The sequence below is a fragment of the Ranitomeya variabilis genome, chromosome 4, assembly GCF_051348905.1.
Source record: "Ranitomeya variabilis isolate aRanVar5 chromosome 4, aRanVar5.hap1, whole genome shotgun sequence".
Lineage (NCBI taxonomy): Eukaryota > Metazoa > Chordata > Amphibia > Anura > Dendrobatidae > Ranitomeya > Ranitomeya variabilis.
In genome coordinates this window covers 504534868-504561097 of record NC_135235.1, presented here as the reverse complement: position 1 = coordinate 504561097, position 26230 = coordinate 504534868, and the positions used below count along the sequence as shown (strand labels likewise).

The 26230-nt window shown below is 49.8% G+C and overlaps 2 protein-coding genes across 7 annotated transcripts in view; one reads left to right on the top strand and one right to left on the bottom strand.

The window, feature by feature from the left end:
- Nucleotides 1-16231, bottom strand: part of AARSD1 (alanyl-tRNA synthetase domain containing 1) — a 39553-nt gene extending 23322 nt beyond the window's left edge. For 3 of the 5 annotated variants that reach the window (XR_013213387.1, XR_013213388.1, XM_077252061.1), the window contains exons 1-8: nt 16114-16231; nt 11325-11430; nt 9313-9441; nt 6833-6992; nt 5950-6007; nt 4153-4309; nt 3906-4022; nt 1783-1913 (exon numbers count right to left, since the gene is read on the bottom strand). Coding sequence is in view for 3 of the 5 variants with exons in the window: in XM_077252061.1 (XP_077108176.1) it covers nt 1783-1913; nt 3906-4022; nt 4153-4309; nt 5950-6007; nt 6833-6992; nt 9313-9441; nt 11325-11363 (791 nt within the window). In the remaining 2 variants the exon portion in view is untranslated. Of the gene's footprint in view, nt 1-1782; nt 1914-3905; nt 4023-4152; nt 4310-5949; nt 6008-6832; nt 6993-9312; nt 9442-11324; nt 11431-16089 lie in introns of all 5 variants that reach the window. The other 2 variants (XM_077252062.1, XM_077252063.1) reach the window with 1 other exon arrangement.
- Nucleotides 16232-16246: 15 nt separating this feature from the next.
- On the top strand, nt 16247-25585 carry LOC143765417 (uncharacterized). 2 transcript variants are annotated; one of them, XM_077252059.1, is made up of 8 exons: nt 16247-16348; nt 23377-23417; nt 23490-23565; nt 23644-23718; nt 23847-23933; nt 24027-24237; nt 24320-24476; nt 24598-25585. In XM_077252059.1, exons 1-8 carry the CDS (start codon nt 16247-16249, stop codon nt 25469-25471), a joined length of 1623 nt encoding a protein of 540 aa, XP_077108174.1. In that variant the 3' UTR covers nt 25472-25585. The 2 variants fall into 2 exon arrangements, with proteins under 2 accessions (XP_077108174.1, XP_077108175.1); XM_077252060.1 differs by lacking the exon at nt 16247-16348 and adding an exon at nt 16533-16604.
- Nucleotides 25586-26230: the final 645 nt, after the last annotated feature.

Here is a 26230-nt window from a genome sequence, read left to right as displayed (position 1 = left end):
CCTGTGCGCTGTGGTGCTGCAGAGCCGCCAGCGCACTTCCTGGTCCAAGATGGCCGCCGAGATGTGAGAAGAGCGCTTCTCGGGAACGAGAAGCGCCCAGAGAGAGAGAGGGAGGGGGGCGTGTCGTGGGCGGGCGGTGGATTCCCTGCTATGCGCGTCGGAACGCTGCCATTGCCACCACCATCCTGCTGTATGAGGGAGGGAGTCTGATTGTCCGTGTTGGAATCCGGACCAGGGACGGTAAACTGTGTCACCGTCCTAACAGAGCGCCGGATTGCCCGTGCCCCGCGGCTGCAGCGCCGCATTAGAAAGAAGATAATGGATCCCTGAACGGGCGGTCCCCTGTCAGCTGGTCGGCCCCCGCACTTACCTTGTGCGATGGGGCCGATGCTCCATCCACCTTCACCTTAGTAGGGAGAGGGTGGAGAGCTTCTGCCGCCGTGCAACATCCGCTATGTTCAGTGGTGATGCAGTGGGCGGCTGCACGGACGCCATGGCATTCTGTCCGGCTGTGCCCTGGCTCCAGGAAACTTAGGTGGATGATTAGTCCCCGTGGTCGCCTGACAGGGAGGGAGGGAGATCGGAACGCTAGGGAACCGTCGCCACACTGGAAAGTGAGCCAGGGCTGGCATCCATCGTCGCGGGAAAGGATACAGGAGGGACGCTCCATGTACTTGCCCGTTGTTGGTGCGGGAGAGATCAGAGCTGAAAATTTGCCTGTCGCTCCCTTCCGTTAAAAACAAAAATTGGTGGGGTCCTGAGGACCCAAGTGCCTCCTGAGACACTAAGTAAGAACTGGCTCTGGATTGTCCAGCCTGTGGGTGTATACTGCAGGGGAGGAGTTAATCTTTTGTGTGTGTTTAACTTAGTGTCCTCCTGGTGGCAGCAGCATAACACCCATTCGTCCTGTGTCCCCCAATGATACGTAGGAGAAAAGACAGCTTAAGTAAACTGTAATAGAATATTAAAGCCTTATCCACTGGACAGTTGTACAAACAACCCATCAGCACAGGAACGATCAACTGATGTGTATTCTGATAAGTAAATTATTACAACAGGGCCTCATCACCTCTATCACATTGATTTTGAAGCAATCAAGGTCACCCCCATGGTGTTCCCTAATATGTCTCGAAATTGGGGTGTCTCACGCATCCAGAAGATCTCCAATGTGATCTCCTACCATCCTCCTAAATTCACGCTTAGTTTTCCCCACATAGTCCAGAGAGAAGGAACATTAATAAAGATCTATCACACAAGAGGTGCGGAGGTGGCAAACTGTCTACACTGAAATGTCTGTTTGGGCACTTCACTTCTGAACGTGTTGGTTACTTTAATACATTTGCAAAATTTGCATCTGCCGCACTTAAATGTCCCACACGACCTGTTCTCCAGCCACGTGGGTGATGTCCTAGGGGAGGTGTAGCAACTGTGTACCAGATGATCTCTGATCTGCCCCTCTGAAACGTTATAGACGGAGAGGGGGTATTAGATCAGCCAGATCCAAAGCTGCCCTCAGGATAGCCATGGGGTGATTCAAAATCTAACTGATCTCCTTGGCCTTATCGTCAAAAGTACCTATAATGTGTAAGACAGAATCAACTCCTTCCTCTTTTTGGGTCTCAGCAGCTCAGACCTATCACATGATACAGCAAATGGAAATGACTCATTGAGTGTCCTCGCTGGGTGACCATGTAATCATCCCCTCTTTCGCACACCATTTCCTATCCCCAGCGGCAGTCAGGATAACCCTTTAGGATGTCTCGGGCACATCACAGCGCTTACTTTAATAGGGCTGTCAGAGACTTCTCCACACTGTAGCTCCGGGCGGCGTACTTCAGGACCCTCTCTCCTGTTAGGAATACTAAATTAGTCTTGTTCTTCTTTCCTTTTTCGGTTCCTAAAATCTTAATGACCTGTGGGAGTTACAGAGGACATATTATTAACAGTTACCAATCTGTCACACATATGGCTCTTCATCAATGTGATGTATAGTGAGCGGCTGCAGAAAGGTGGAGATGATCAGTTCCAGGTATTACAGAATAGGAGAAGACATGAGGAGCACGTACCTGATCCTCTTCTCCTCTCTGACGCCGCTCTCTATACTTCTGGGTGCATCAGCCCACACCATCACGGTTAGGGCTCCAGCAGCGCTCACTCTGGCCATGTGAGCACACTACTAATCAGAGTAACTGAACTGTTCAGCACTGAGTGCACGGATACAGAAAGGGGAGGAACAGGTGCCCCGAGCCATTGGGCATGCGCCAAGCACACCACAGTCCCCTGATTTGCACGTGGTTGAAAACAACTTGCAAAAGTAATTACAACCACTAAATTTATACTGCTTGTGCGATTTTTATAGAGGCTAAGTCACTTATATAACGGTTTATTCAGTTTCATTTTCATTTTGAGGGTGACAGACTCCCTTAAAAAAGAGTTTTCATACGACAGACATTTATTTAATTGCTGAATATTGAGCTGGGGATCCACCAACTGTCAAATCAGGGTCCTGTTAACACTTTTCACAAGCATGAATGCTTCAAGGATATATTGGGAACTTTGTGAAAAACAAAAAATGTGCCTAAGCACTAATAGGCAGGTAGTTGCAACCTACCTGCCTGTTGTGCCTGGGGCCTTTCAGCTGTCTGCGCTTATTTCACAACAACAGAGCGGCAGCTTGTTTTCCATTCCGCACTGTCGATGGGGTGGGCCTTCAACAGCATTCTGATTTACAGGAGTATTCCCACTGCCTAACTAGGGGAGCCAACTGTCAATCAGAATGGTGTCAGAAGCCACGCACTATCGACAGAGCAGAGGAAAAGAAGCCACCGCTGTGTCTACATGATTGAGCAGAGGGAGCTGAACCCCTGGCAGGAGCGGTTTGTGAACTGTGCAGCCGCTGCACTGAAATCCCTACTTCTGAGAGGAAATTAACTTTTTCAGCCTCCAGCTTTCAGTCATAGAGGCGCGGCTTCTGTCACCGCTCAGTATAAAGGGAGTGGTGGCTGCAATCATGCCCTGGTACTGACAGCCGGCTCTACAGTACATCAGTACAGAGTCGGTTGTCAGTCAGTGCTGGAACATGGTTACAGCCGCCGCTCACTATGCACCAAGAAGTGACTTAAGCCGTGCCGGCCATGCCTCTATGACTGAAAGAGGGAGGCTGACTAAAATTTAGTTCCTCCGGGAAGCCGGGTTTTCAGTGATATGATAACACGGCTTTAGAACACTATAAACCTCCAGATTAACATCATATCTGCAGTTATTAGCTTTTGGGGACAAGCCTGTTCCCTTTAAAGTGGTTGTCTCATCTACATTATTCACAAGTGCACCGCTGCTACGGCCCAGCTTTCTGTTTGCAGTGGCGGTGCACTCCTAAACAAAGACAATTCAAACCAGCAGCATGGTTACACTGCTGTTCTGAACGGAGCACTCTCCCATGCTGTTAGTAGAGGAAGCTTTTGCCTCTGCAGCATGGGAGAAGCGCAGAGGGACTTAGGCTGGTTGGATCTGGCCAACTTCAGAGTGGGCGTTGCAGGCTCTAAACCTTAAAACCAGCAAGCGGCGTGCATTTCTTGCCTAGGTAACCGGTCGCTCTAGGACAACAGGGTGATCGGTAACCTGTTAAACCAGCTGTAAACGCTAAAATGAATAAGCCCTTCTGTTCTTGAGAATAAAGAGGATTTTTAACTTCAACTTCATTAAATATACAAGGGATCATAGTTTAGCTGGTAAGTGATTGTAATCTCTTCAACTAGCGGGTACTAGGCTTAGAAGCGCTAAGAACCACTGTTCTAGAAGATGCAGCAAGGGTGTAATAACAACAAGTACATAAGAGTAGCCTCATCTATGGAGGCGGCTACATGATGCCCTGTCTCACGGATGTCCTGTACATTAATTCCTCTTACCTGGAGATCACTCAGATTAGCTACATGGGTCCCACAGCACATATTAGCATCAATGCCTTCCATGTCGATTATTCTCACCGGTCCAGCATGGTCATCAGGTAAACCTCGACTTCTGACCTAAGGAGGAGCAAGACAGAAGTACAGATACATTTCTATAAATGAATATGAATCAAAGTCCCCATCACATGAGAGTATATTATAGATGAAGTCCCACATATTCAGCATGTGGCTGGATCTGCACGCTTACTTGGTTAAATTCATCATCGTCAGTAGTAATCACTCTCACAACGACGGGCACGCGCTGGCGGATCTTTTGGTTTACCAGAAGTTCTACAGCTTCAACCTGTTGGTTTGTCATGGTTGGCGTGTCCAGTTCAATAGAACTGCGCTGTCGTCCCAGCTCCCTGTCATTTGAGGAAATATTGGTAAATTAACCCCAATTTAACAAGCGTGGCTCTTGTGCTCAAAGGCACATTTATGCCATAGAGATCGGGTGACTATTCCACTCCCTGTGCCATCACTAAGGTCATTAGCATGAAAGAACTGAACCAAGGCCAACAACCCAGCTGCAAAAATAGGGTGAAGCTTTGGTTTATAGAACTAGTATTGCCCATCACTTTTGCTTGCCTAGATACCTATGCTTTGATGTGCCTCTATCATGAGTCAGATACACATTTAAAGGGTTGGCCAAGATTTAAAAAAGGGTGTGTGTTTTTTTTTTTTCAAACAGCGTCAGTCTTGCCCATTGCATGTGTATCGTATAGCAGTCGCTTCTTTACATAAAAAGGCGGTCCAGGTTTATCAAGAAGGTCTGCAGTCACGCTACAGTATGTGACTGCAGACATGTGTAAATCTTCACGTCGCACGCAGAATGTGCTGTGAAGATTTTCCGGTACCAGCGATGAGATAGCATAGTCATGTAACCGTAAGTATGCAATTTGAATACTCCCAGCCACACTCCAACTAGACATATACCGGCCTTGCTCAATTTACGTCTAGTCGGAATGTGGCTGGAAGTATGCAAATAGCATACTTGCAGTAACATGACAGCTCGGCCTTGTCGGCAGCACCTGATGATCCTGACAGTGTGCATGGTGCGGATATCCAAATCTGCAGTCTCATAAACTGACTGCAGACTTTTGTGATAAGCCTACACACCTCTTGTAATTACACAATCAGTCCATAAGCAAAAATAATATTTTATGCTTAAATTAAATAAAAACAGATATTTTTCTTATCTGAGACAACCGCATTAAATACAGACGTTTTGTTGACTTCTCTATAAAGGTTTAAAGGTAGGAAACATGTGTATTCCCAACACAGCCACCTGAGCCATTGAATTATGGGTCTCGGCAACGCCTCCATCTACTTGAAGTGTCCTTCCACCTTTGGATGGAACCTACCTGGTGCCTTCTTCTGCTTCCTCTTCCGGTTCCTCCAGCTTTACTGATGGCTGCTACAGTTTCATGGGGAGCACAGTGGTAAGTCTAAAGCATGCCTACAGCACAGTGGCCACCATAGAAGCAGAAAGAACGGAGAGTTGACCTGAGCAAAAAAGGCATGGCGAGACAGCTGGAGGGCACCAGGAAGGGTGACTATCCATGAGAAGGATATGGTCACTTTCCAGTGCCAGGGTGGTGGGGCGCTTAAACGAATGTTTCAGCTAGTGGGTGAAATGTATTTTCACACATGGCAGACTTGTTTCAGACACTTCTGTGCCAATCTCCAGCTTTTGAATGGGGCCTGCAGAAATCCCTGCACTTGCTGCAGAAACAATTCAATTCCAATGTGTAGAATGGATTTTGTCACAGAAATGTCTGCAACAAATCTGCTGAATGTGCTCTAACCCTTGTGGAGCAGTATCCATCCATACCTCAGCCGATCAGTAGGTTAGTGTGCCTTTTCATTGGAGCCAACTGAGTAGGCCGATGTACACAGCCCTCTACACTTAGCAGACGTTGGTAAAAATTGCATAGAAGTGAAAGATTTAACGTCAGAAATGCAAGAAGTGAAATAAATATAATAAGAGAAATGTCTTCCTTACCATGAAGTGGTCTTAAACCCATAAAGGGAGTCTGCGATGGCTGTGATGAGGTGTTGGCCTGGAGAAGCAGACATTACAAAATACAAGAAGGTAACTGCATGGCTTGGGTTGAAGAGCATAGTAACATTGTGATACAGTGCTGTGCACGAAAGGTGTAACGTTAAGAAAATCCTTCTCAAAAGGGGACTGTCATTAGCAGATACAAGAAGACAGGTTTACAACAGCCTTCAGTCTGCTGAGGAGCTTCAGAGGAAGACCACCAGGAAATTAAAAATGCCACTGTGTCCAAAAACAACGTGTGACGCTAAATGAAAGGGTTATTCCCAAGAATGTAACTTACCACCTATCTATGAGAGATGACTTACTGAGCATTGGGGATTCAGCCGCTGGGAACTCTAGGGATCACCATCTTGAATGGAGCGTGGTGCTCATGTTCATACTCAGATTATTTATTGTCCATGGGAGTGCTGGAGAAAGTAAAGTTTTTAAAACACTGCCATTTCCAGCAGTCCCATAGACAAAGAATGGAGCAGATATAGAACATATGCAGAACCAAGTTCCCAGATTCCAAGCCCTGTTCTTCGAGTCCCAGCGGTTGGACCTCAGTGATAAGTAAGTTATCTAATGTCCCAATAGGGTATATCTTACTATATTGAGGACAATCCAATAAAATACTTTATTAGCACAAACTCCCCCCATCCGCTCACTGCCTGATGATAAAATAACAGCATGTTGCAGATTGATGAATGATGGAATAGGAGATGATTATTCCGGTGAAAGCCTCCAGAGTAATACTGAGCCTTTCATACATATATCTGCTGATCAATGGCTAAAGACTAAACCCAATACCTGTAGAATGCTAATAGATGAACTAGAAGCCCACCTGAGTGTTGCTGCATGTGGTCGAATCTGCGGCTCCAGTCTATCCTCACTAATACTTCTGAACCTGGCTCCAAAGCAGACAATACAAAATGTACAGCTTCTGGGCCTTGTCGGGTGACATGAAGCACTTGGACCTCTCCAATGAATCCTCGGTCATCAGGCTGGTAGAAAAAGGAGAAGAGTATGAGAAAATAAGCTACACATATAGCAAACACATACCCACAATGCAGCTCAAAGCCCCCCATACACAGATTAAAGTCAGCTGAACGCGTCGATAATATCAGGATCACCGGATCATCTGTATGAGGGCCCTACCGACTCTGCCCTGAAAGACGATCTCTGGGGAGAGAAGGATCTGACCTGTTGAACTTCAATGGCCGATCCTTTGGTACGCCCTGAAGCTATTGTCAGAGGACTCTGGTATCTCACAAAGAAATGAGGAGAGCGCGGACAAGCCGAACGTTCTTGTATATGAAGGAGTCAGGAGAGATAGCTGTAAGGGGGCCTTGTAGGGTACGTGTTACCAAACTGACCATTTTAATCTAGAATGTATAAATTATATAGCATCCACAAAATGGCCCAATATTTTATTCCCCAATTGTAGGACATTTTAGTTCCCATTCTAGTGGACCCCACACATCTACTATATAATTGTCTAAGGGGTACTTCCGTCTTTCTTTCTGTCTGTCCTTCTGTCTGTCATGGATATTCATTGGTCGCGGCCTCTGTCTGTCATGGAATCCAAGTCGCTGATTGGTCTCGCCAGCTGCCTGTCATGGCTGCCGCGACCAATCAGCGACGGCCACAGTCCGATTAGTCCCTCCCTACTCCCCTGCAGTCAGTGCCCGGCGCCCGCTCCCTACTCCCCGCAGTCACCGCTCACACAGGGTTAATGCCAGCGGTAACGGACCGCGTTATGCCGCGGGTAACTCACTCCGTTACCGCCGCTATTAACCCTGTGTGACCAAGTTTTTACTATTGAGGCTGCCTATGCAGCGTCAATAGTAAAAACATCTAATGTTAAAAATAATAAAAAAAATAAAAAATCATTATATACTCACCTTCCGCCGGCAGGTTTCGGTGGCAAGGATGGTATGCACGAAGGACCTGCCATGACGTCACGGTCATGTGACCGCTACGTCATCACAGGCCCTGCGCGAGAAGGACCTGCCATGACGTCAGGGTCATGTGACCGTGACGTCATGGCAGGTCCTTCTCGCGCAGGCGCGAAGAAGCTGCGGTACCATGGGACAGGCAGGGACAGCGTCAGGAGCAGGTGAGTATTTCATATTCACCTGTCCGCGTTCCATCCGCCGGGCACCGTTCCGTCTTCCCGTCCTCTTGCAGTGACTGTGCAGGTCAGAGGGCGCGATGACGTATTAGTGTGCGCGCCGCCCTCTGCCTGAACAGTCAGTGCGGAGAGACGGGACGCTGAGGAGCAGCGACGAGATTTTTTTTTTTTTATTGCAGCAGCAGCATTTCATGTGGCACAATGCTGTATGGAGCCATAAAGAACTACATGGAGCATTATATGGGGCATCTATGGGGCCATAAGAGCATGGAGCATTATATGGGGCATCTATGGGGCCATAAGAGCATGGAGCATTATATGGGGCATCTATGTGGCCATAACTGCATGGAGCATTATATGGGGCATCTATGGGGCCATAACTGCATGGAGCAATATATGGGGCATCTATGGGGCCATAATGAACTGCATGGAGCATTATATGGGGCATCTATGGGGCCATAAAGAACTGCATGGAGCATTATATGGGGCATCTATGGGGCCATAACTGCATGGAGCATTATATGGGGCATCTATGGGGCCATAAAGAACTGCATGGAGCATTATATGGGGCATTATATGGGGCATCTATGGGGCCATAACTGCATGGAGCATTATATGGAGCATCTATGGTGCCATAACTGCATGGAGCATTATATGGGGTATCTATGGGGCCATAACTGCATGGAGCAATATATGGGGCATTATATGGGGCATCTATGGGGCCATAACTGCATGGAGCATTATATGGAGCATCTATGGTGCCATAACTGCATGGAGCATTATATGGGGTATCTATGGGGCCATAACTGCATGGAGCATTATATGGGGCATCTATGGGGCCATAACTGCATGGAGCATTATACTACGTGACTGGGCAATATACTACGTGACTGGGCAATATACTACGTGACTGGGCAATATACTATGTGGACATGCATATTCTAGAATACCCAATGCGTTAGAATCGGGCCACCATCTAGTGTACTACATAATAAGCCAAATATTCAAGTGCCTGTATGACCAGACGGACCCTCAGCAATTAATCTAGGAAGCACCTAACTTTGAGAAGGAATGGTTGCATTATGGACAAAGATTGCCCAACAAGGTTCTCTAGATTAGGTCATGTTCCAGGTCACGTAACCCTTGTATGTAGTGATATCCTTCCTTGGTGTGTGATAATTTATTGTTACCTGTCCTCCGCCTTCAGGGAACAGAACAGTGTCCTTCAATATGACGTTGAATCCAGACAGCGTCTCCTTCTTCCCTCCATTATCTGCCTTCAATTGAGCAGGACTGCATGATATCACTTCTGTCAGCAGCTTACAAACAAAAAGAAATGTTTCACAAAGCCCTAAATAAGTCATAATGGCACAAAAGAAATCCTATACTCAGTACTGCTGGTTATACTCATGGAGGAGCTTGATTCAGGGCTACGACCAATGCACCAGGATAATATTAAAATAATATTAAAATATTAACTGATGTAACTAGCTATCCATACAAAGGTATGGAGAGTTAAAGGGAATCTGTCACTAGATTTATACTTCCCCATCTGAGCGCAGCATAAAATAAGGACAGAGACCATGATTTCAGTGTTAAGCCACTAACTTGGCCGATTGCTACAGTTTTGCTAATATCACCATCTTATATGCTGTATCTCTGCTACTCTTCTCAATAATGACCACTGTCCTGCCTCTCCCCAATAGATATTGACAGCTTTCTGCACATACTTTGCATAAGAAAAAGAGCTGTCCGTCAGTGATAGGTGGCAGGGTATGCCAGAGTTCATAACAAGGACATCATACTTAATCATTGAGAGGACTAGCAGAGCTTAGGCAAATAAAACTGTGTTTATCATCAAAATTACAGCCATTTGTCCATCAAACCAATATTACAAGCCAAGTCTCTATCCATACTTAATGCAGCCCTCAGAGGGCAGCATACACTTGCTGATGGTCTCGCTTTAAGGCTATGTTCACACGCTGCGGTTTTTGCTGCGGATCCGCAGCGGATTTGCAGCTGCGGATCCGCAGACGTTTTCCATGCAGGGTACAGTACAATGTTACCCTATGGAAAACCAAATCCGCTGTTCTCACGTTCCTTTTTTCCGCTGGAAAATCCGCGCTGATTTTCTGCGGAAAAAAAGAAGTAGCATGTCACTTCTTTCTGCGGATTCCGCAACTGTTTTCCACCTGCACCAATAGGAAAGTGCAGTTGGAAAACCGCAGTGGAATCTGCAGGAGAAACCGCACAAAAAAACGCAGGGAAATCCACCGCGGTTTAGCACTGCGGGATTTCCAAATCAGGACCTGAAAAATCCGCACAAAAAAAAGGATGGTGTGAACAAGCCCTAAAGGTAACCTTTCTCTAGGTTACCTTGCTAGGGGCAACACAGCACTTAAAGGGAACCTGTCACCAGGTTTGGCCGATAAGAGATATGGCCACCACCTTTCAGGGCTGATATACAGAATTCTAAAATGCTGTATATCTGCCCCCAACCCGACCTACAAGAGAAGAAAAATAACTTTTATTATACTCACCTGCGGGGCAGTCCGGTCTGATGGGTGTCGCTCTTCTTGGTCCGGTGCCTCCCATCTTCTTACGATGCCGCACTCCTGCTTGCATCGTATGGCTGACACATCCCTGCATCATCCACACAGGCTCCCTGGCATCGGCGCTCCTGAGCAGGCGTACTTATCAGCCCTGTTGAGGGCAGAGCAAAGTACTACAGTGCACAGGTGAAGGAAAAGGTCAAAGAGCCCCGGCGCATGCGCACTGCAGTACTGTGCTCTGCCCTTAACAGGACTGATAAGTACACCTGCGCAGGAGCACAGTGCCGGGGTGACTGTGTGGATGATGAAGGGACGCGTCATCCACACGAAGCAAGCAGGAGGACGGGGATCGTAAGAAGATGGGCCAACCCTGGTGACAGGTTCACCTTAAAGTGTAACCGCTTTTTCACAACGACAAGTTTATCTATGACTTTTTCACTCGCAACTGAGCTGGACTGGATTAGTGGCCCCTGAACATAATAAATACACTGATCTGAAGATAAACAAGGGGCCACATAAGGTGGCGTTCACCCCATTCATTTTACTACATGAGAAGTCTTCACGGACGTTGGGTTGTCAACCACTCCCAAAGTATAGGTGATAAAGCCAACTGGCGGTCTAGGAGGGGGAAAGAGTCATCACACACTTACCTCTGTGGCGTAGCTGTCCTTCTGACAAAAGAAAGCCATGTTATCTCCACGAGGTGACGTATCGGGTACTGTATCAGGAAGATAATGCTAGGTTCTGCACGGCTCACTGTGAAGGGAAACACACAGATCATGAAGCTCCATGGACAGGTAAGGAAGCAAAGAACAAAAAATGACCAGAGAATCTAAAAGACTGTCTCTATTCAAACCACCGATTTGTCTTACATTTGGGGAAAGCACCCAACGTACACCCTAACTCGTCCATAGGGATGTAATGCCAGAGGGAGGCACGTTAAGATGTCCTTCTGACCAAACCACAGCAAGAAAAATAGCGTAATGACAAAAACAGAAACTGTCAAGTTCAGGTGGGCTGCTGTGCTGTCGGAATGAAGAGCCTTGGGATTCCGAATCAGTGTTTATTACCAAAGCGTTTCTCTGTCAAACCGGCACCTTTCTCAAGGTATAAAAAACAAGTGTGCAGGGTACAACACTTGGGGGCTTTAAATAAGATAAAATGGCTCCAAGAAGTATGAGAAAAGACCCTAAAGGCTTCTTGGAGCCATTTTGGAAGAACTATTTTCCTCCAGCCACGGGCAAGCAGAAGCAGCTTTCACCACTTTTATAGTTGTGCCTGCACATATTACCTTCAGGTGAGCGCTACCACCCTTTATACTTTACCACACGCTATTTTGCGCACGCTTCTTGCCCTCTCCAGAGCATGTCAAGCAAAATAGTGTAGCAGACAGCACCTCTCCATCCCACAGGATCCCATAGAAACTGTATCCATTCCAAACCATACGCATTTATATGGAAGCCTACAGACGTCTGATGTTACTGTTAGGCATCCATCACTGCCTCCATCTAACATACAGGGAGGCCTAAAACTCTGTGATAAAGGGAACCTGTCAGCTGATTCTTAGTTCCCAAATCACGGGCACCATGAATCAGAGCAAGGCAGCTATTCTCTAAAACACGAGAGAGTCTACATACTTCGAATGTCTGGCCGGGAACCAAAACCAGAGAGGAGACTAGTCCTGAGCTCTAAGCCAACAACTTGGTGATTGACAGGTCTCTCACACAGGTCTCTCACTTGTGTCTAGAACCTGTCAATCACCTTCAGTAGCAGATCTTCTAACTACGGTACATTATGGGTCTGTGCATATGTTGCATTTTTGTTGCTTTATTTCTGAGCAGTTATGTTACAAAACCTGAAGATTTCCCAGCACTAGCAAAGTGAAGTCTCATGCACATATTGCTTACTTTTTCCTTGAAGATTTAAATCTGCAGCAGGTCAAGTCTTGGAGAGTTTATGCTGCAGATTTCTCCCATACTAATGAGTGGGGAAAAATCTGTAACAGAAACTAATGTAGAAAAAAAAAAGCAGCAAAAATGTATGGATTTTTGAGAGTTTTCTGCCAACAAATCAGGATTTTCATCAGGATTTTCTGCTGCAGATCCTGAGATCCTGGACGTGAGCAAAGTCAATAACTATATTGTCTCTGAAACACTGGAAAGTTATTCAGTGTTTTTGCTGCGTTCAAATGAATGAGAAAAACACATCAAAAAGGCATGCAAAAACCTTGTCAAAAACACATCAAAACCACATAAAAATGCATGTATTTTATGCGCCATTTTTCCTGCCAACACATCAGTATATGCAGATTTTTCTGTGGCAAATACGGAACGTGTATACATACCCCCACAAAGACAAGTATACCTGGCTGCACTCATGCCATCAGGATCCGATTCACGCTGCCTGTGGTTTGGGCGCCATGAGCCGGCTGACAGGTTCCCTATAACATAACCATACTGTATCCAACCTCTCAATGAGCTGTATGGCAAACATCTCCAGTTTCCCAGCAAGGATGAATTCAGGGGATGTAGCACATCTTGTGGAGGCACGGGGGTCAGCAGGTGCCCTGGTCCCCTAACCAAAACCCCATGGACCAGGGATCTTCCCACCTAACACCCGCTCTCCTTTTAACGTGGGCGTAACGCTACTTAGACAATACAGGATAAGGGTTAAACAGTGTGGCAATACTTTATTGAACCACAAAACAGGTAAATAACACGTAGGCACAGTCCCAACAAAATACCCAAGATGGTGCAAAATTACAGAGTGTCACCCTTCCGTTCACATGCCAGGAAAAGAGCAGCTGTGACTTCAGTGCTTTCACATTCGACTACCTCACTTGGGGCACGCAGAGAGGAGGTATCGAAAAGCTTAGGAAGTCCATTAAAGTACAAGGTCAGTTGACTGGAGGGTCACAATCTGGCATTTCCAAACATCTCCATGGAGCCAGGTGACCAGTGGGTCCCATTCCTGGCTTTCCCAAATGTATCCATGGGGCTCAGGTGACCGGTGGGTCCCAATCCTGACTGCCCCAAACGTATCCAAGAACCAGCAATGATCAATGGAGCAGATCTGTATGGTTTTCAGCCGGGGCCGTGGTCCCTTAAGCTGGCATCCTGTGGAAAGCCAAATCTGTGTCCTTCACGATGGACCCATGATGTAAAGAGTCTCTGGTTCTCTGGACTGGATGTCCTCTGTTTGATGTTACAGGGACATACGGTAAATGCTTTTCACCGTTAACAGATGTCCTTCAAGCCAGCATTCACAGGTAAAAGGGAAGAATGGTGACAAGATCAACTACCATTGTTTGATTATGTAATCTATTTGAACAGTTTTTCTTCCTCTGTTTTGCAAGTCAACAAACTAGCTGGATTGGACAATATGTAATCTACATATCAGCAAACATCATTGTTCAATGACCCTGTATCACAGTCTTGCAAAGATAGCTAACAATAACTTGTAGGAGCAGATATAAGATGCACATATTGCCATTCATCCATTTAGAATTATCAATTTAACCTACAAGAAGAGTCAACATTTCATACTCTTGACCAGCAAGTAAGAAACACATAAATTCAAAAGTCAACATATAGATAAGTCTATTCTTCCTGGAATTAAGATAAAATGCTGTTTAGTAACAACATCTTAGGTCATTCAGCAGTAATGAGAAGATGGGAGACACATTGCCTAGAAGCTGAATTGACGGCCATGTTGGTTGTCGCCGAGTTTTCCTAGAAACAAATTTCAATAAGAATTAAAGGGATTGTCCAAGTTTTCTTTTTTAAAGCGGGAACAAAGTAGGGAATGCATTAAAGTAATTAAATAAGAAACGCACTTGTTAATTCCCCTGCCCCTCCGGAACCACTGCTCTGGTGGTCTCTGCGTACACCCACACGTGTGACCACTGCAGGTCAGTCATGGGCCTCATTGATGATGGCAACGGGGTTGGCACGTCATGGCCAAGACCACAAAAGCGGTGACACAGGGAAATTAGGGTATCTGCACATGGAGTATTTTAGAGGAGTCTTTTGGATTAGATTCACTTGAGAGACTCTTCCTATTGCATAAACCACTTTGCTGTTCAGCAGTTCAAGCACCACTCCAGCATTGTTGTTTTTTCCAGAGCTGGAGTGGCGCTTTAAATGTAAGCCCCCTGCCCCCCAATCTTATATTCGCCCTCCAGCATCTTCCTTGTTTTTCAGCACCGCACTGGTCATGCGACATCATCTTCTGATAGTTCGGAAGTTAGAAGCTACGTCACAAGCTCACAATGCCACTCTAGGAGAGCCAGAAAACGAGGCCCTCACAGACTTGAACTGAAGAGTGACCTCCATACTGCTCCATGAAATACTGGAGCTGCCGGCCGGTCACTCGCAGGAGACCGACTGGAAAACAACGAAGGCGGGCGGTGCACAGGAGTATGAGTCAGGGGAATTACATTTCCAGCTTTCTGAGCATTTTTTTTTATTATTATTATTATTACTGCTTCAGGTTTTGAAAAAACTCAATGTGAATCTACCCAGAGATAATTATTATTGGAATATGCCTGAAAAAAACCTCAACACCCCTTTAAAGGGAATTTGTACCATATTTTTTTTTAATGTTTGGAATTTTTGTTAAAGTTTACTTATAAGTGTATAAAATTAACTGACATTTGATTTCTGGGTTGCTGTGGGCTGCCATTTTCATTTTGTGCGAGTGTCAGAGACAAATATAAAAAAATCTTTTTTTAATATTTTATAGCTTTTTTAAGCTATATTAATTTTTTTATTAATTAAATTATATTAATACTGTTTTTCAATTGTAGAAAAAAAATTCTATATTTTTGACACATTCCTTTTGAAGGGGTTGGACCTTTCGATTGGTGGCCTATCCTAATGGCAGAGTCATATGGCCGTATAAGGAGCGAGATCAGAGCACGGACTGGCCGGCGGGTACGCTGACCCGAGCGCGACAGCATCATGTATTTCCATGCTGCCGTCACGCTCAGGGCGGGAGAGCCGGCGGCCAGTCTCGCTCCCATTTATACAGCGGCTGACTCTGCCCTTAGGATAGGTCATCAGTGCCTGATTGGCGCAGCACCCTCGCTAACCACAGTGCCAGATGGAGAGGCACAGCTCCACCAGCAGAACAGTGGCCGTGGCCAGGTACTGCACACTGCCCCGTATGCTCATCACTAGGGGAAGGCTATACAGTACCTGGACAAGGCCACTATGCAGAGGACACCCGTGTAAGGAGACAATGGAGGCCTGGTATGTGCTGGGGTAAGTGCTGCACATCCTGGCTCCTATGCCACCATACAAACGGAATAGTGTCACTGGAGAGAAAGCCCCAGTGCTGCCAGTTATGGAAAGGACTGGAAATGTCCTCTATCAGGCACATTATACACAGACACTAGCAGTACTTGCCACCCACCTATACACCCCGAGCCCGGCTCACCCTAGGATTCCGCCTCATGTCTATATATATGTGTATATACAGGAGCTGCCATGCCGGGGATTTCAGCACAGGACAAAAACTACAACTCCCACAATACTTTGCGGCTTCCTCTGCACGGAGGCCGTCTTGGGTCATGTCTCAGCAGATGTCGCTGCGTGTTTCCTGCCATTGTTACTCTGCTCACTCCTGTGCGCTGACTGACCGGTCGCCGCTGCAGGCTCTCCCGGAGTGTCAGGTGGGGACCGCACATCGGTCAGGCAGTATACAAATAATAATAATAATAAAAACAGCCTGAAGATGCCTCCGCCTGCGCAGTAGCAGCTATCGGCAATCTGTTCTAGATGGTACTGTGCAGGCGGCGCCATCTTGGAGGAGGCAACTTATTTTTTTTTCTAGCAAGATGGCGCCGCCTGCACAGTAGCATCTATTAATTTATGTATACCATCAATCAGGGCCGGACTGGGACTAAAATTCAGCCCTGGCATTTGAAGGTGCACAGGCCCACTTGTCACATGGTGACTATGTAATATCTTTGTGTACCTGTAGGTCACAAGACGTGAGGGGAGTGTAAGGCCTCTTTCACACTTTCGTCGTGCATTCGGCTACTTTCACACTTGCGTTTTTTGTATCCGTCTCAATCCATCGTTTTGGTCAAAAAACGGATCCTGCAAATGTGCCCGCAGGATGCGTTTTTTGCCCATAGACTTGTATTGCCGACGGATCGCGACTTATGGCCATACGTCACGTCCGTCGTGCACTGGATGCGTCGTGTTTTTGCAGACCGTCGGCACGAAAAAACGTTCAAGGGAACTTTTTTCGTCCGTCGTGTCCGCCATTTCCTACCGCGCATGTGCTGCCGGATCTCCGCCCCCTCCTCCCCGGGACTTTAGAATAGGCAGCGGATGCGTTGAAAAGCTGCATCCGCTGCCCACGTCATGCCACAATTTCACAACGTACGTCGGGCCGACGCTTAGTGACGGACCCGTACCGACGCAAGTGTGAAAGAAGCCTTCCCCGTCACAATGCGTCGTTTTGTGAAAAAATGCATCCAGCAAATTTGCCCGTTTTTTTCCATAGACTTGTATTAGCGACGTATGGCCACACGTTTCGTCCGTCGTGCACTGGATCCGTCGGAATTTGGCGACACGTCGTCTGGAAAAAACATACAATGAAACGGTTTTTGTCTGCGCTGGAAAAACTTGCAATGAGGCCATGTGCACACGATGCGGATTTTGCTGCGGATCCGCAGCGTTTCCGCAGCTGCGGGTCCGCAGCGGTTTCCCATGGGTTTACAGTACAATGTAAACCTATGGGAAACGCAATCCGTAGTGCACATGCTGCGGAAAAAAACGCGCGGAAACGCAGCGGTTTATTTTCCGCAGCATGTCAATTCTTTGTGCGGATTCCGCAGCGGTTTTACACCTGCTCCATAATAGAAAACCGCAGGTGTAAAACCGCACAAAAACTGCAGTAAATCCGCAGGAAAAACGCTCTGTTTTTGCCCTGCGGATTTATCAAATCCGCTGCGGAAAAGTCCGCAGTGGACCTTTCTACGTGTGCACATACCCTCCTGCGGCATACGTCGTTGGCTAGAATGGAAGCCTACGGACGCAGGATCCGTCGTGACACGTCGTATGACGGAATCCAGCTCTGGAATACATCTTTTTACACTGAGCTGCTCCAAATGAGTATTTTGTAGCCAATTGGCCTGACAGCCCCAAATCTATAAAAATGTGGCCTGTGGCTTCACTCCTCAATGTGCCAGCAAGACACCTGCCTAACAACTAGCAAGACAGAAACCTGCCAGTTCCAGCCAGAGGCCTGCCAGCCAGCGTCCAGCCAGAGGCCGTCCAGTCAGAGGCCTGCCTGCCAGCGTCCAGCCAGAGGCCTGCCTGCCAGCCAGCGCCCAGCCAGAGGCCTGCCAGCTAGCGTCCAGCCAGAGGCCTGCCATCCAGCGTCCAGCCAGAGGCCGGCCTGCCAGCATCCAGCCAGAGGCTGGCCTGCCAGCGTCCAGCCAAAGGCCGGCCTGCCAGCGTCCAGTCAGAGGCCGGCCTGCCAACGTCTAAGCCAGAGGCCTGCCTGCCAATGTCTAAGCCAGAGGCCTGCCTTCCATCGTCTAAGCCAGAGGCCTGCCTTCCATCGTCTAAGCCAGAGGCCTGCCTTCCATCGTCTAAGCCAGAGGCCTGCCTTCCATCGTCTAAGCCAGAGGCCTGCCTTCCATCGTCTAAGCCAGAGGCCTGCCTTCCATCGTCTAAGCCAGAGGCCGGCCTGCCAGCGTCCAGCTAAAGGCCGGCCTGCCAGCGTCCAGTCAGAGGCCGGCCTGCCAACGTCTAAGCCAGAGGCCTGCCTGCCAACGTCTAAGCCAGAGGCCTGCCTTCCATCGTCTAAGCCAGAGGCCTGCCTTCCATCGTCTAAGCAAGAGGCCTGCCTTCCATCGTCTAAGCCAGAGGCCTGCCTTCCATCGTCTAAGCCAGAGGCCTGCCTTCCATCGTCTAAGCCAGAGGCCTGCCTTCCATCGTCTAAGCCAGAGGCCTGCCTTCCATCGCCTAAGCCAGAGGCCTGCCTGCCAGCGTCTAAGCCAGAGGCCGGCCTGCCAGCGTCCAGCCAGAGGCCTGCCTGCCAGGGTCCAGCCAGAGGCCTGCCAGCGTCTAAGCCAGAGGCCCGCCTGCCAGCATCCAGCCAGAGGCCTGCCTGCCAGCGTCTAAGCCAGAGGCCCGGGCCCGCCTGCCAGCGCCTAAGCCAGAGGCCCGCCTGCCAGCGCCTAAGCCAGAGGCCCGCCTGCCAGCGCCTAAGCCAGAGGCCCGCCTGCCAGCGCCTAAGCCAGAGGCCCGCCTGCCAGCGCCTAAGCCAGAGGCCCGCCTGCCAGCGCCTAAGCCAGAGGCCCGCCTGCCAGCTCCTAAGCCAGAGGCCCGCCTGCCAGCGCCTAAGCCAGAGGCCCGCCTGCCAGCGCCTAAGCCCGAGGCCCGCCTGCCAGCGCCTAAGCCCGAGGCCCGCCTGCCGGCGCCTAAGCCCGAGGCCCGCCTGCCGGCGCCTAAGCCCGAGGCCCGCCTGCCGGCGCCTAAGCCAGAGGCCCGCCTGCCGGCGCCTAAGCCACAGGCCCGCCTGCCGGCGCCTAAGCCAGAGGCCCGGCTGCCGGCGCCTAAGCCAGAGGCCCGGCTGCCGGCGCCTAAGCCCGAGGCCCGGCTGCCGGCGCCTAAGCCCGAGGCCCGGCTGCCGGCGCCTAAGCCCGAGGCCCGGCTGCCGGCGCCTAAGCCAGAGGCCCGCCTGCCGGCGCCTAAGCCAGAGGCCCGCCTGCCGGCGCCTAAGCCAGAGGCCTGCCTGCCAGCATCCAGCCATAGGCCTGCCAGCGTCTAAGCCAGAGGCCCGCCTGCCAGCGTCTAAGCCAGAGGCCCGCCTGCCAACGTCCAGCCAGAGGCCCGCCTGCCAACGTCCAGCCAGAGGCCCGCCTGCCAACGTCCAGCCAGAGGCCCGCCTGCCAACGTCCAGCCAGAGGCCCGCCTGCTAGGGTCTAAGCCAGAGGCCTGCCTGCCAGCATCCAGCCAGAGGTCTGCCTTCCTGCATCCAGCCAGAGGCCTGCCTGCCAGCATCCAGCCAGAGGCCTGCCTGCCAACGTCCAGCCAGAGGCCCGCCTGCCGGCGCCTAAGCCAGAGGCCCGCCTGCCGGCGCCTAAGCCAGAGGCCCGCCTGCCGGCGCCTAAGCCAGAGGCCCGCCTGCCGGCGCCTAAGCCAGAGGCCCGCCTGCCGGCGCCTAAGCCAGAGGCCCGCCTGCCGGCGCCTAAGCCAGAGGCCCGCCTGCCCGCGTCTAAGCCAGAGGCCCGCCTGCCAGCATCCAGCCAGAGGTCTGCCTTCCTGCATCCAGCCAGAGGCCTGCCTGCCAGCATCCAGCCAGAGGCCTGCCTGCCAACGTCCAGCCAGAGGCCTGCCTGCCAGCGTCTAAGCCAGAGGCCTGCCTGCCAGCGTCTAAGCCAGAGGCCTGCCTGCCAGCGTCTAAGCCAGAGGCCTGCCTGCCAGCATCCAGCCAGAGGCCTGCCAGCGTCTAAGCCAGAGGCCCGCCTGCCAGCGTCTAAGCCAGAGGCCCGCCTGCCAACGTCCAGCCAGAGGCCCGCCTGCTAGCGCCTAAGCCAGAGGCCTGCCTGCCAGCATCCAGCCAGAGGCCTGCCTGCCAGCATCCAGCCAGAGGTCTGCCTTCCTGCATCCAGCCAGAGGCCTGCCTGCCAGCATCCAGCCAGAGGCCTGCCTGCCAACGTCCAGCCAGAGGCCCGCCTGCTAGCGTCTAAGCCAGAGGCCTGCCTGCCAGCATCCAGCCAGAGGTCTGCCTTCCTGCATCCAGCCAGAGGCCTGCCTGCCAGCATCCAGCCAGAGGCCTGCCTGCCAACGTCCAGCCAGAGGCCCGCCTGCCGGCGCCTAAGCCAGAGGCCCGCCTGCCGGCACCTAAGCCAGAGGCCCGCCTGCCGGCGCCTAAGCCAGAGGCCCGCCTGCCGGCGCCTAAGCCAGAGGCCCGCCTGCCGGCGCCTAAGCCAGAGGCCCGCCTGCCGGCGCCTAAGCCAGAGGCCCGCCTGCCCGCGTCTAAGCCAGAGGCCCGCCTGCCAGCATCCAGCCAGAGGTCTGCCTTCCTGCATCCAGCCAGAGGCCTGCCTGCCAGCATCCAGCCAGAGGCCTGCCTGCCAACGTCCAGCCAGAGGCCTGCCTGCCAGCGTCTAAGCCAGAGGCCTGCCTGCCAGCGTCTAAGCCAGAGGCCTGCCTGCCAGCATCCAGCCAGAGGCCTGCCAGCGTCTAAGCCAGAGGCCCGCCTGCCAGCGTCTAAGCCAGAGGCCCGCCTGCCAACGTCCAGCCAGAGGCCCGCCTGCTAGCGCCTAAGCCAGAGGCCTGCCTGCCAGCATCCAGCCAGAGGCCTGCCTGCCAGCATCCAGCCAGAGGTCTGCCTTCCTGCATCCAGCCAGAGGCCTGCCTGCCAGCATCCAGCCAGAGGCCTGCCTGCCAACGTCCAGCCAGAGGCCCGCCTGCCGGCGCCTAAGCCAGAGGCCCGCCTGCCGGCGCCTAAGCCAGAGGCCCGCCTGCCGGCGCCTAAGCCAGAGGCCCGCCTGCCCGCGTCTAAGCCAGAGGCCCGCCTGCCAGCATCCAGCCAGAGGTCTGCCTTCCTGCATCCAGCCAGAGGCCTGCCTGCCAGCATCCAGCCAGAGGCCTGCCTGCCAACGTCCAGCCAGAGGCCTGCCTGCCAGCGTCTAAGCCAGAGGCCTGCCTGCCAGCGTCTAAGCCAGAGGCCCGCCTGCCAACGTCCAGCCAGAGGCCCGCCTGCTAGCGCCTAAGCCAGAGGCCTGCCTGCCAGCATCCAGCCAGAGGCCTGCCTGCCAGCATCCAGCCAGAGGCCTGCCTGCCAACGTCCAGCCAGAGGCCTGCCTGCCAGCGTCTAAGCCAGAGGCCTGCCTGCCAGCGTCTAAGCCAGAGGCCTGCCTGCCAGCGTCTAAGCCAGAGGCCTGCCTGCCAGGGTCTAAGCCAGAGGCCTGCCTGCCAGCGTCTAAGCCAGAGGCCTGCCTGCCAGCGTCTAAGCCAGAGGCCTGCCTGCCAGCGTCTAAGCCAGAGGCCTGCCTGCCAGCGTCTAAGCCAGGGGCCTGCCTGCCAGCGTCTAAGCCAGGGGCCTGCCTGCCAGCGTCTAAGCCAGAGGCCTGCCTGCCAGCGTCTAAGCCAGAGGCCTGCCAGGGTCTAAGCCAGAGGCCTGCCTGCCAGGGTCTAAGCCAGAGGCCTGCCTGCCAGCGTCTAAGCCAGAGGCCTGCCTGCCAGCGTCTAAGCCAGAGGCCTGCCTGCCAGCGTCTAAGCCAGTGGCCTGCCTGCCAGCGTCTAAGCCAGAGGCCTGCCTGCCAGCGTCTAAGCCAGAGGCCTGCCTGCCAGCGTCTAAGCCAGAGGCCTGCCTGCCAGCGTCTAAGCCAGAGGCCTGCCTGCCAGCGTCTAAGCCAGAGGCCTGCCTGCCAGCGTCTAAGCCGGAGGCCTGCCTGCCAGCGTCTAAGCCGGAGGCCTGCCTGCCAGCGTCTAAGCCAGAGGCCTGCCTGCCAGCGTCTAAGCCAGAGGCCTGCCTGCCAGCGTCTAAGCCAGAGGCCTGCCTGCCAGCGTCTAAGCCAGAGGCCTGCTTGCCAGCGTCTAAGCCAGAGGCCTGCCTGCCAGCGTCCAGCCAGAGGCCTGCCTGCCAGCGTCCAGCCAGAGGCCTGCCTGCCAGCGTCCAGCCAGAGGCCTGCCTGCCAGCGTCCAGCCAGAAGCCTGCCATCCAGCTTCCAGCCAGAGGCCTGCGTGCCAGTGTGAGTCCTGCCATTTTTGTGTGCGTGCGTGCGTCTATTATTATTATTATTATTTATTTATATAGCACCATTAATTCCATGGTGCTGTACATGAGAAGGGGTTACATCAAAATACAAATATCACTTACAGTAAACAAAACTAACAATGACAGACTGGTACAGAGGGAAGAGGACCCTGCCCTTGCGGGCTAACATTCTACGTATGTGTGCGTGCGTCTGTGTGCGTGCGTGTGTTTTTTTACTGTGATGTATTTATAAAGTAGTGTGGCATGTGCAGCATGTGGTTTCAGTGTGTGTGTGTAATGGCGGTGTGAGTATGTGTCTTGCGTGTTTTGTTTTTTTTTATCATTTTTTTTAAATTGTATTGTTGAAAACATTTACAGTTAATGTACCATACTTGTATTTAAAATAAAGAGCATTGTAGCTCCTAATTGTGATGTTTAAAAAATAAAATTATTAAAAAAAAATGTATTCAAACTGTACGTAGTATCATTTCACAAAGGTAAATTTTAAAGTGTGGTGTATGTAAAACTGTACACACACCATGCAATACAGAGTTGGTTGAGGGTTTATTTTTTAAAAATAAAAGGTGAAGGAAAATTGTAAGACGTGTTTTGTTTTTTTTTCTTTTTGTAATTTTTAAAGGGATCTTTTCAAATCACATATGTGGTCAATACATTTTTTGAACTGGTGTTTAGGCATTTCAACTTTAACTGAGGGTATTTTGTTCAATGTTTTTTTGTTTTTTTTGGGTGGGCGAAATGGTTTTACAGCTTGCGCATATTATTCAACTAGGATATCCAGCTCAGACTGGTGTGCCTTGGGTACATTTTTGGTGGTTTCTCAAAACGTTGTTTTTTGGCCTGCTTGGACATTGCTGAGATATAAGATTTGAGCAGGGTGGTTTTTAAATCTATTACATTATCTATTTTGGGGGGGTTTGTGGGTCTAAGTATAATTTGTCTTTATACTTTCAGATCCACCAGGGACCACCAAGCCATCAAGCCGGTTTCCTGATGTAAGTATTAAAGACCACAAAGCTTTGAATATAATTTTGTATAGTAGCTTACAAGTGTCTTTATACTTACAGATTCACCATTGACCACCAAGCCCCAAAAAACATGTCTTCTTCTGAGAGCTCTCCTTCACAGCATCTGCGTATTGAGGTAATTTAAAAATTTTTGTCTTTTTGTTCTTGTTAAAATTTTTGTTAAACACTATATGCATTAATTATGTTTTCACAGGAAGCTGAAGCAGCCGAGGGCCTCTCAAAAGGAGACTGGGTGGGTGGAGAAATGCCAGGAGCGGGCGCGCAGAGTGTAAGTTGTGCAGAAACTTGCTTCAGACATCTCAATGCACCCAACACATACAAAACAGATCATCATACTTCACAGTACACGTAAAACATATGCCTACAGCCAACATAATTCATTTTCCTTTTTTTTAGTCTGCTGCACATTCTGGCCAACGCCGTGAAGGTCCTCCCAGCAGCTCCCAGAGTCGGCGTCGTGATCGCCGCAGCGGTCAGCCACCAGTAAATACCTTTTGTTTGTTTTATGGGGATTTTTTTTCTTGGTAGTTTTGTGTTTCAGTGTACAAATTTTTTTTTTTTCTTACTTTTTCACAGTCTTCACAGCGTGCTCCTGACTCAGATGGTGAGGACGGAGGAATAGATGTGGACCGCCTCATCGAGGAGGTCCGCGAGCGGGAGCCGCTGTGGAACATGGCTGACCGCAGCCATGCAGATCAATTTGTTACCCATCGGCTCTGGGAGCAAATATGCTTGAACATTGTGGACAACTGGGAGGACCTTGAACCTAGGCAGCAGACTCGAGCACGTAAGTAGTCACATTTCAGTAATTTCGGTAGCAGGACGGAATGTGTTGTACTTAACCCCTTTTTTTTTCCTTCTCTTTACAGGTGAAAGGGTAATGAAGCGGTGGCGGTCACTCAGGGATCGCTTCAAGAGAGAGTTCAAGAAGGAGATGCAGGCCCCGAGTGGCTCAAGAGGACGCAGGAGCCAATACAAGTACGGCAGAGCCCTGTCGTTCCTCCGTTCGACGATGTCGAGCAGAAGGTAAATATTCCACAGCCCATTTAATAATTCACCATGTTTACCTGTCTAACCTTATTTTTTTTTTCAGGCATGGCTTTTTCCTATCAATATATTAATTGTTGTTTTTTCTTTTCTTTCACAGCACCATCTGTACCACTCGGGAGCCTGCTGCCACCTTGGACCCCTCTGGAGCGATCCCACAGGAGTCCGCCACCGTGGGCCACGTCGGTAGACCCCATCCCTCTGACCCTTCCCTCACTTCCAATCCCTCGGCCCCATCCACATCCACCAGCGCTGGAGCATTATTGCAGACTTCGTTACATGAAGCTGCTGGTGACGAGTTAGCGTTCCCTTTACCCCACCCTTCTGATGCTGCCACCTCTAGAACACCTTTAGGTTCTGGGCGGCAGCGACAGAGGGGTCAGGAAAGGAGTTATGCTCCCGAGTTTTTGCATCTGAATGCAACCTTACAGAGCTCTATCAAGCTTTTTGCTGAGCAAATTATTGCTGGGTTCAACATGGTGAATAAAAGCATCGATGAACTCAGCAGTCCTGTGGATAGGCTGCATGCAGATGTAAAGCAGTTGCCAAATCTTTTTTTCCAGTCAATGCTCGTGAGCATGGAAAAGCTAACTCTTGACCAGAAGATGCGTGTAATGCAAAGCTGCCATGCTGCTGTAGCGAAGGCCATCGCCCAAGCCCCTCCAACTCCCCCGGGAGTTGCTCCCACACCTCCTCACATAGCCACTGTCTCTCCTACCATCCCTTTCCATTTCCAAAATCCATCCCAATTCCCAACCCAGTCCCAATTTCAAATTTCCTCCTCACTGTTTCCTTCCCCGTTTAATTTTACACCACCCCCTGTCCAACCTGTCCTCCCTGCTCAGCCTCATGTTTCCCCCCCCCCTTCCACTACAAATCAACCCCAACCCAGTAGGCTTTCCCCTACTATCGACGTGGTCCAACCTTCCAGCCCCTCCGTTAGTATCTCCACCCCACAGTTTAAAGATTTATAAAGCTATAATTCCGTTAAACTTTTAATATCTTTAACAAATGTGTTTAATAAAAATTTGGTAAAAATAAATGTGTAATAAAAATTTGATTTTGCTTAAAAACAATTTAATTGTCAAGTGTCTTCATTTAACTATGGTAAAAAAAAAGGTACAAAAACATAACACAAGTTGTCATGTTATAAACATGTTTTTTTTATTAAGAAGTAAAACTTGGTGTCAAGAAAATCAGAAGAGTGACTTTGGGAATAATGTTTCTGTACATAGACATACAGTGCCTTGCGAAAGTATTCGGCTCCCTGGAACTTTTCAACCTTTTCCCACATATCATGCTTCAAACATAAAGATACCAAATGTAAATTTTTGGTGAAGAATCAACAACAAGTGGAACACAATTGTGAAGTTGAATGAAATTTATTGGTTATTTTACATTTTTGTGGAAATTCAAAAACTGAATAGTGGGACGTGCAATATTATTCGGCCCCTTTAACATAATACTTTGTTGCGCCACCTTTTGCTGCGATTACAGCTGCAAGTCGCTTGGGGTATGTTTCTATCAGTTTTGAATATCGAGACACTGATATTCTTGCCAATTCTTCCTTGACAAACAGCTCGAGCTCAGTGAGGTTGATGGAGATCGTTTGTGAACAGCAGTTTTCAACTCTTTCCACAAATTCTCGATTGGATTGATGTCTGGACTTTGACTTGGCCATTCTAACACCTGGATACGTTTATTTGTGAACCATTCCATTGTAGATTTTGCTT

Bases quoted from the DNA above. Each gene is read 5' to 3' on its own strand.
- LOC143765417 (XM_077252059.1), top strand. From the start codon at position 16,247: ATGTCTCAGCAGATGTCGCTGCGTGTTTCCTGCCATTGTTACTCTGCT. The intron at 23,566-23,643 runs GTAATTTAAAAA...ATGTTTTCACAG, and splicing joins CACAGCATCTGCGTATTGAG to GAAGCTGAAGCAGCCGAGGG. The intron at 23,934-24,026 runs GTAAATACCTTT...ACTTTTTCACAG, and splicing joins GCCGCAGCGGTCAGCCACCA to TCTTCACAGCGTGCTCCTGA.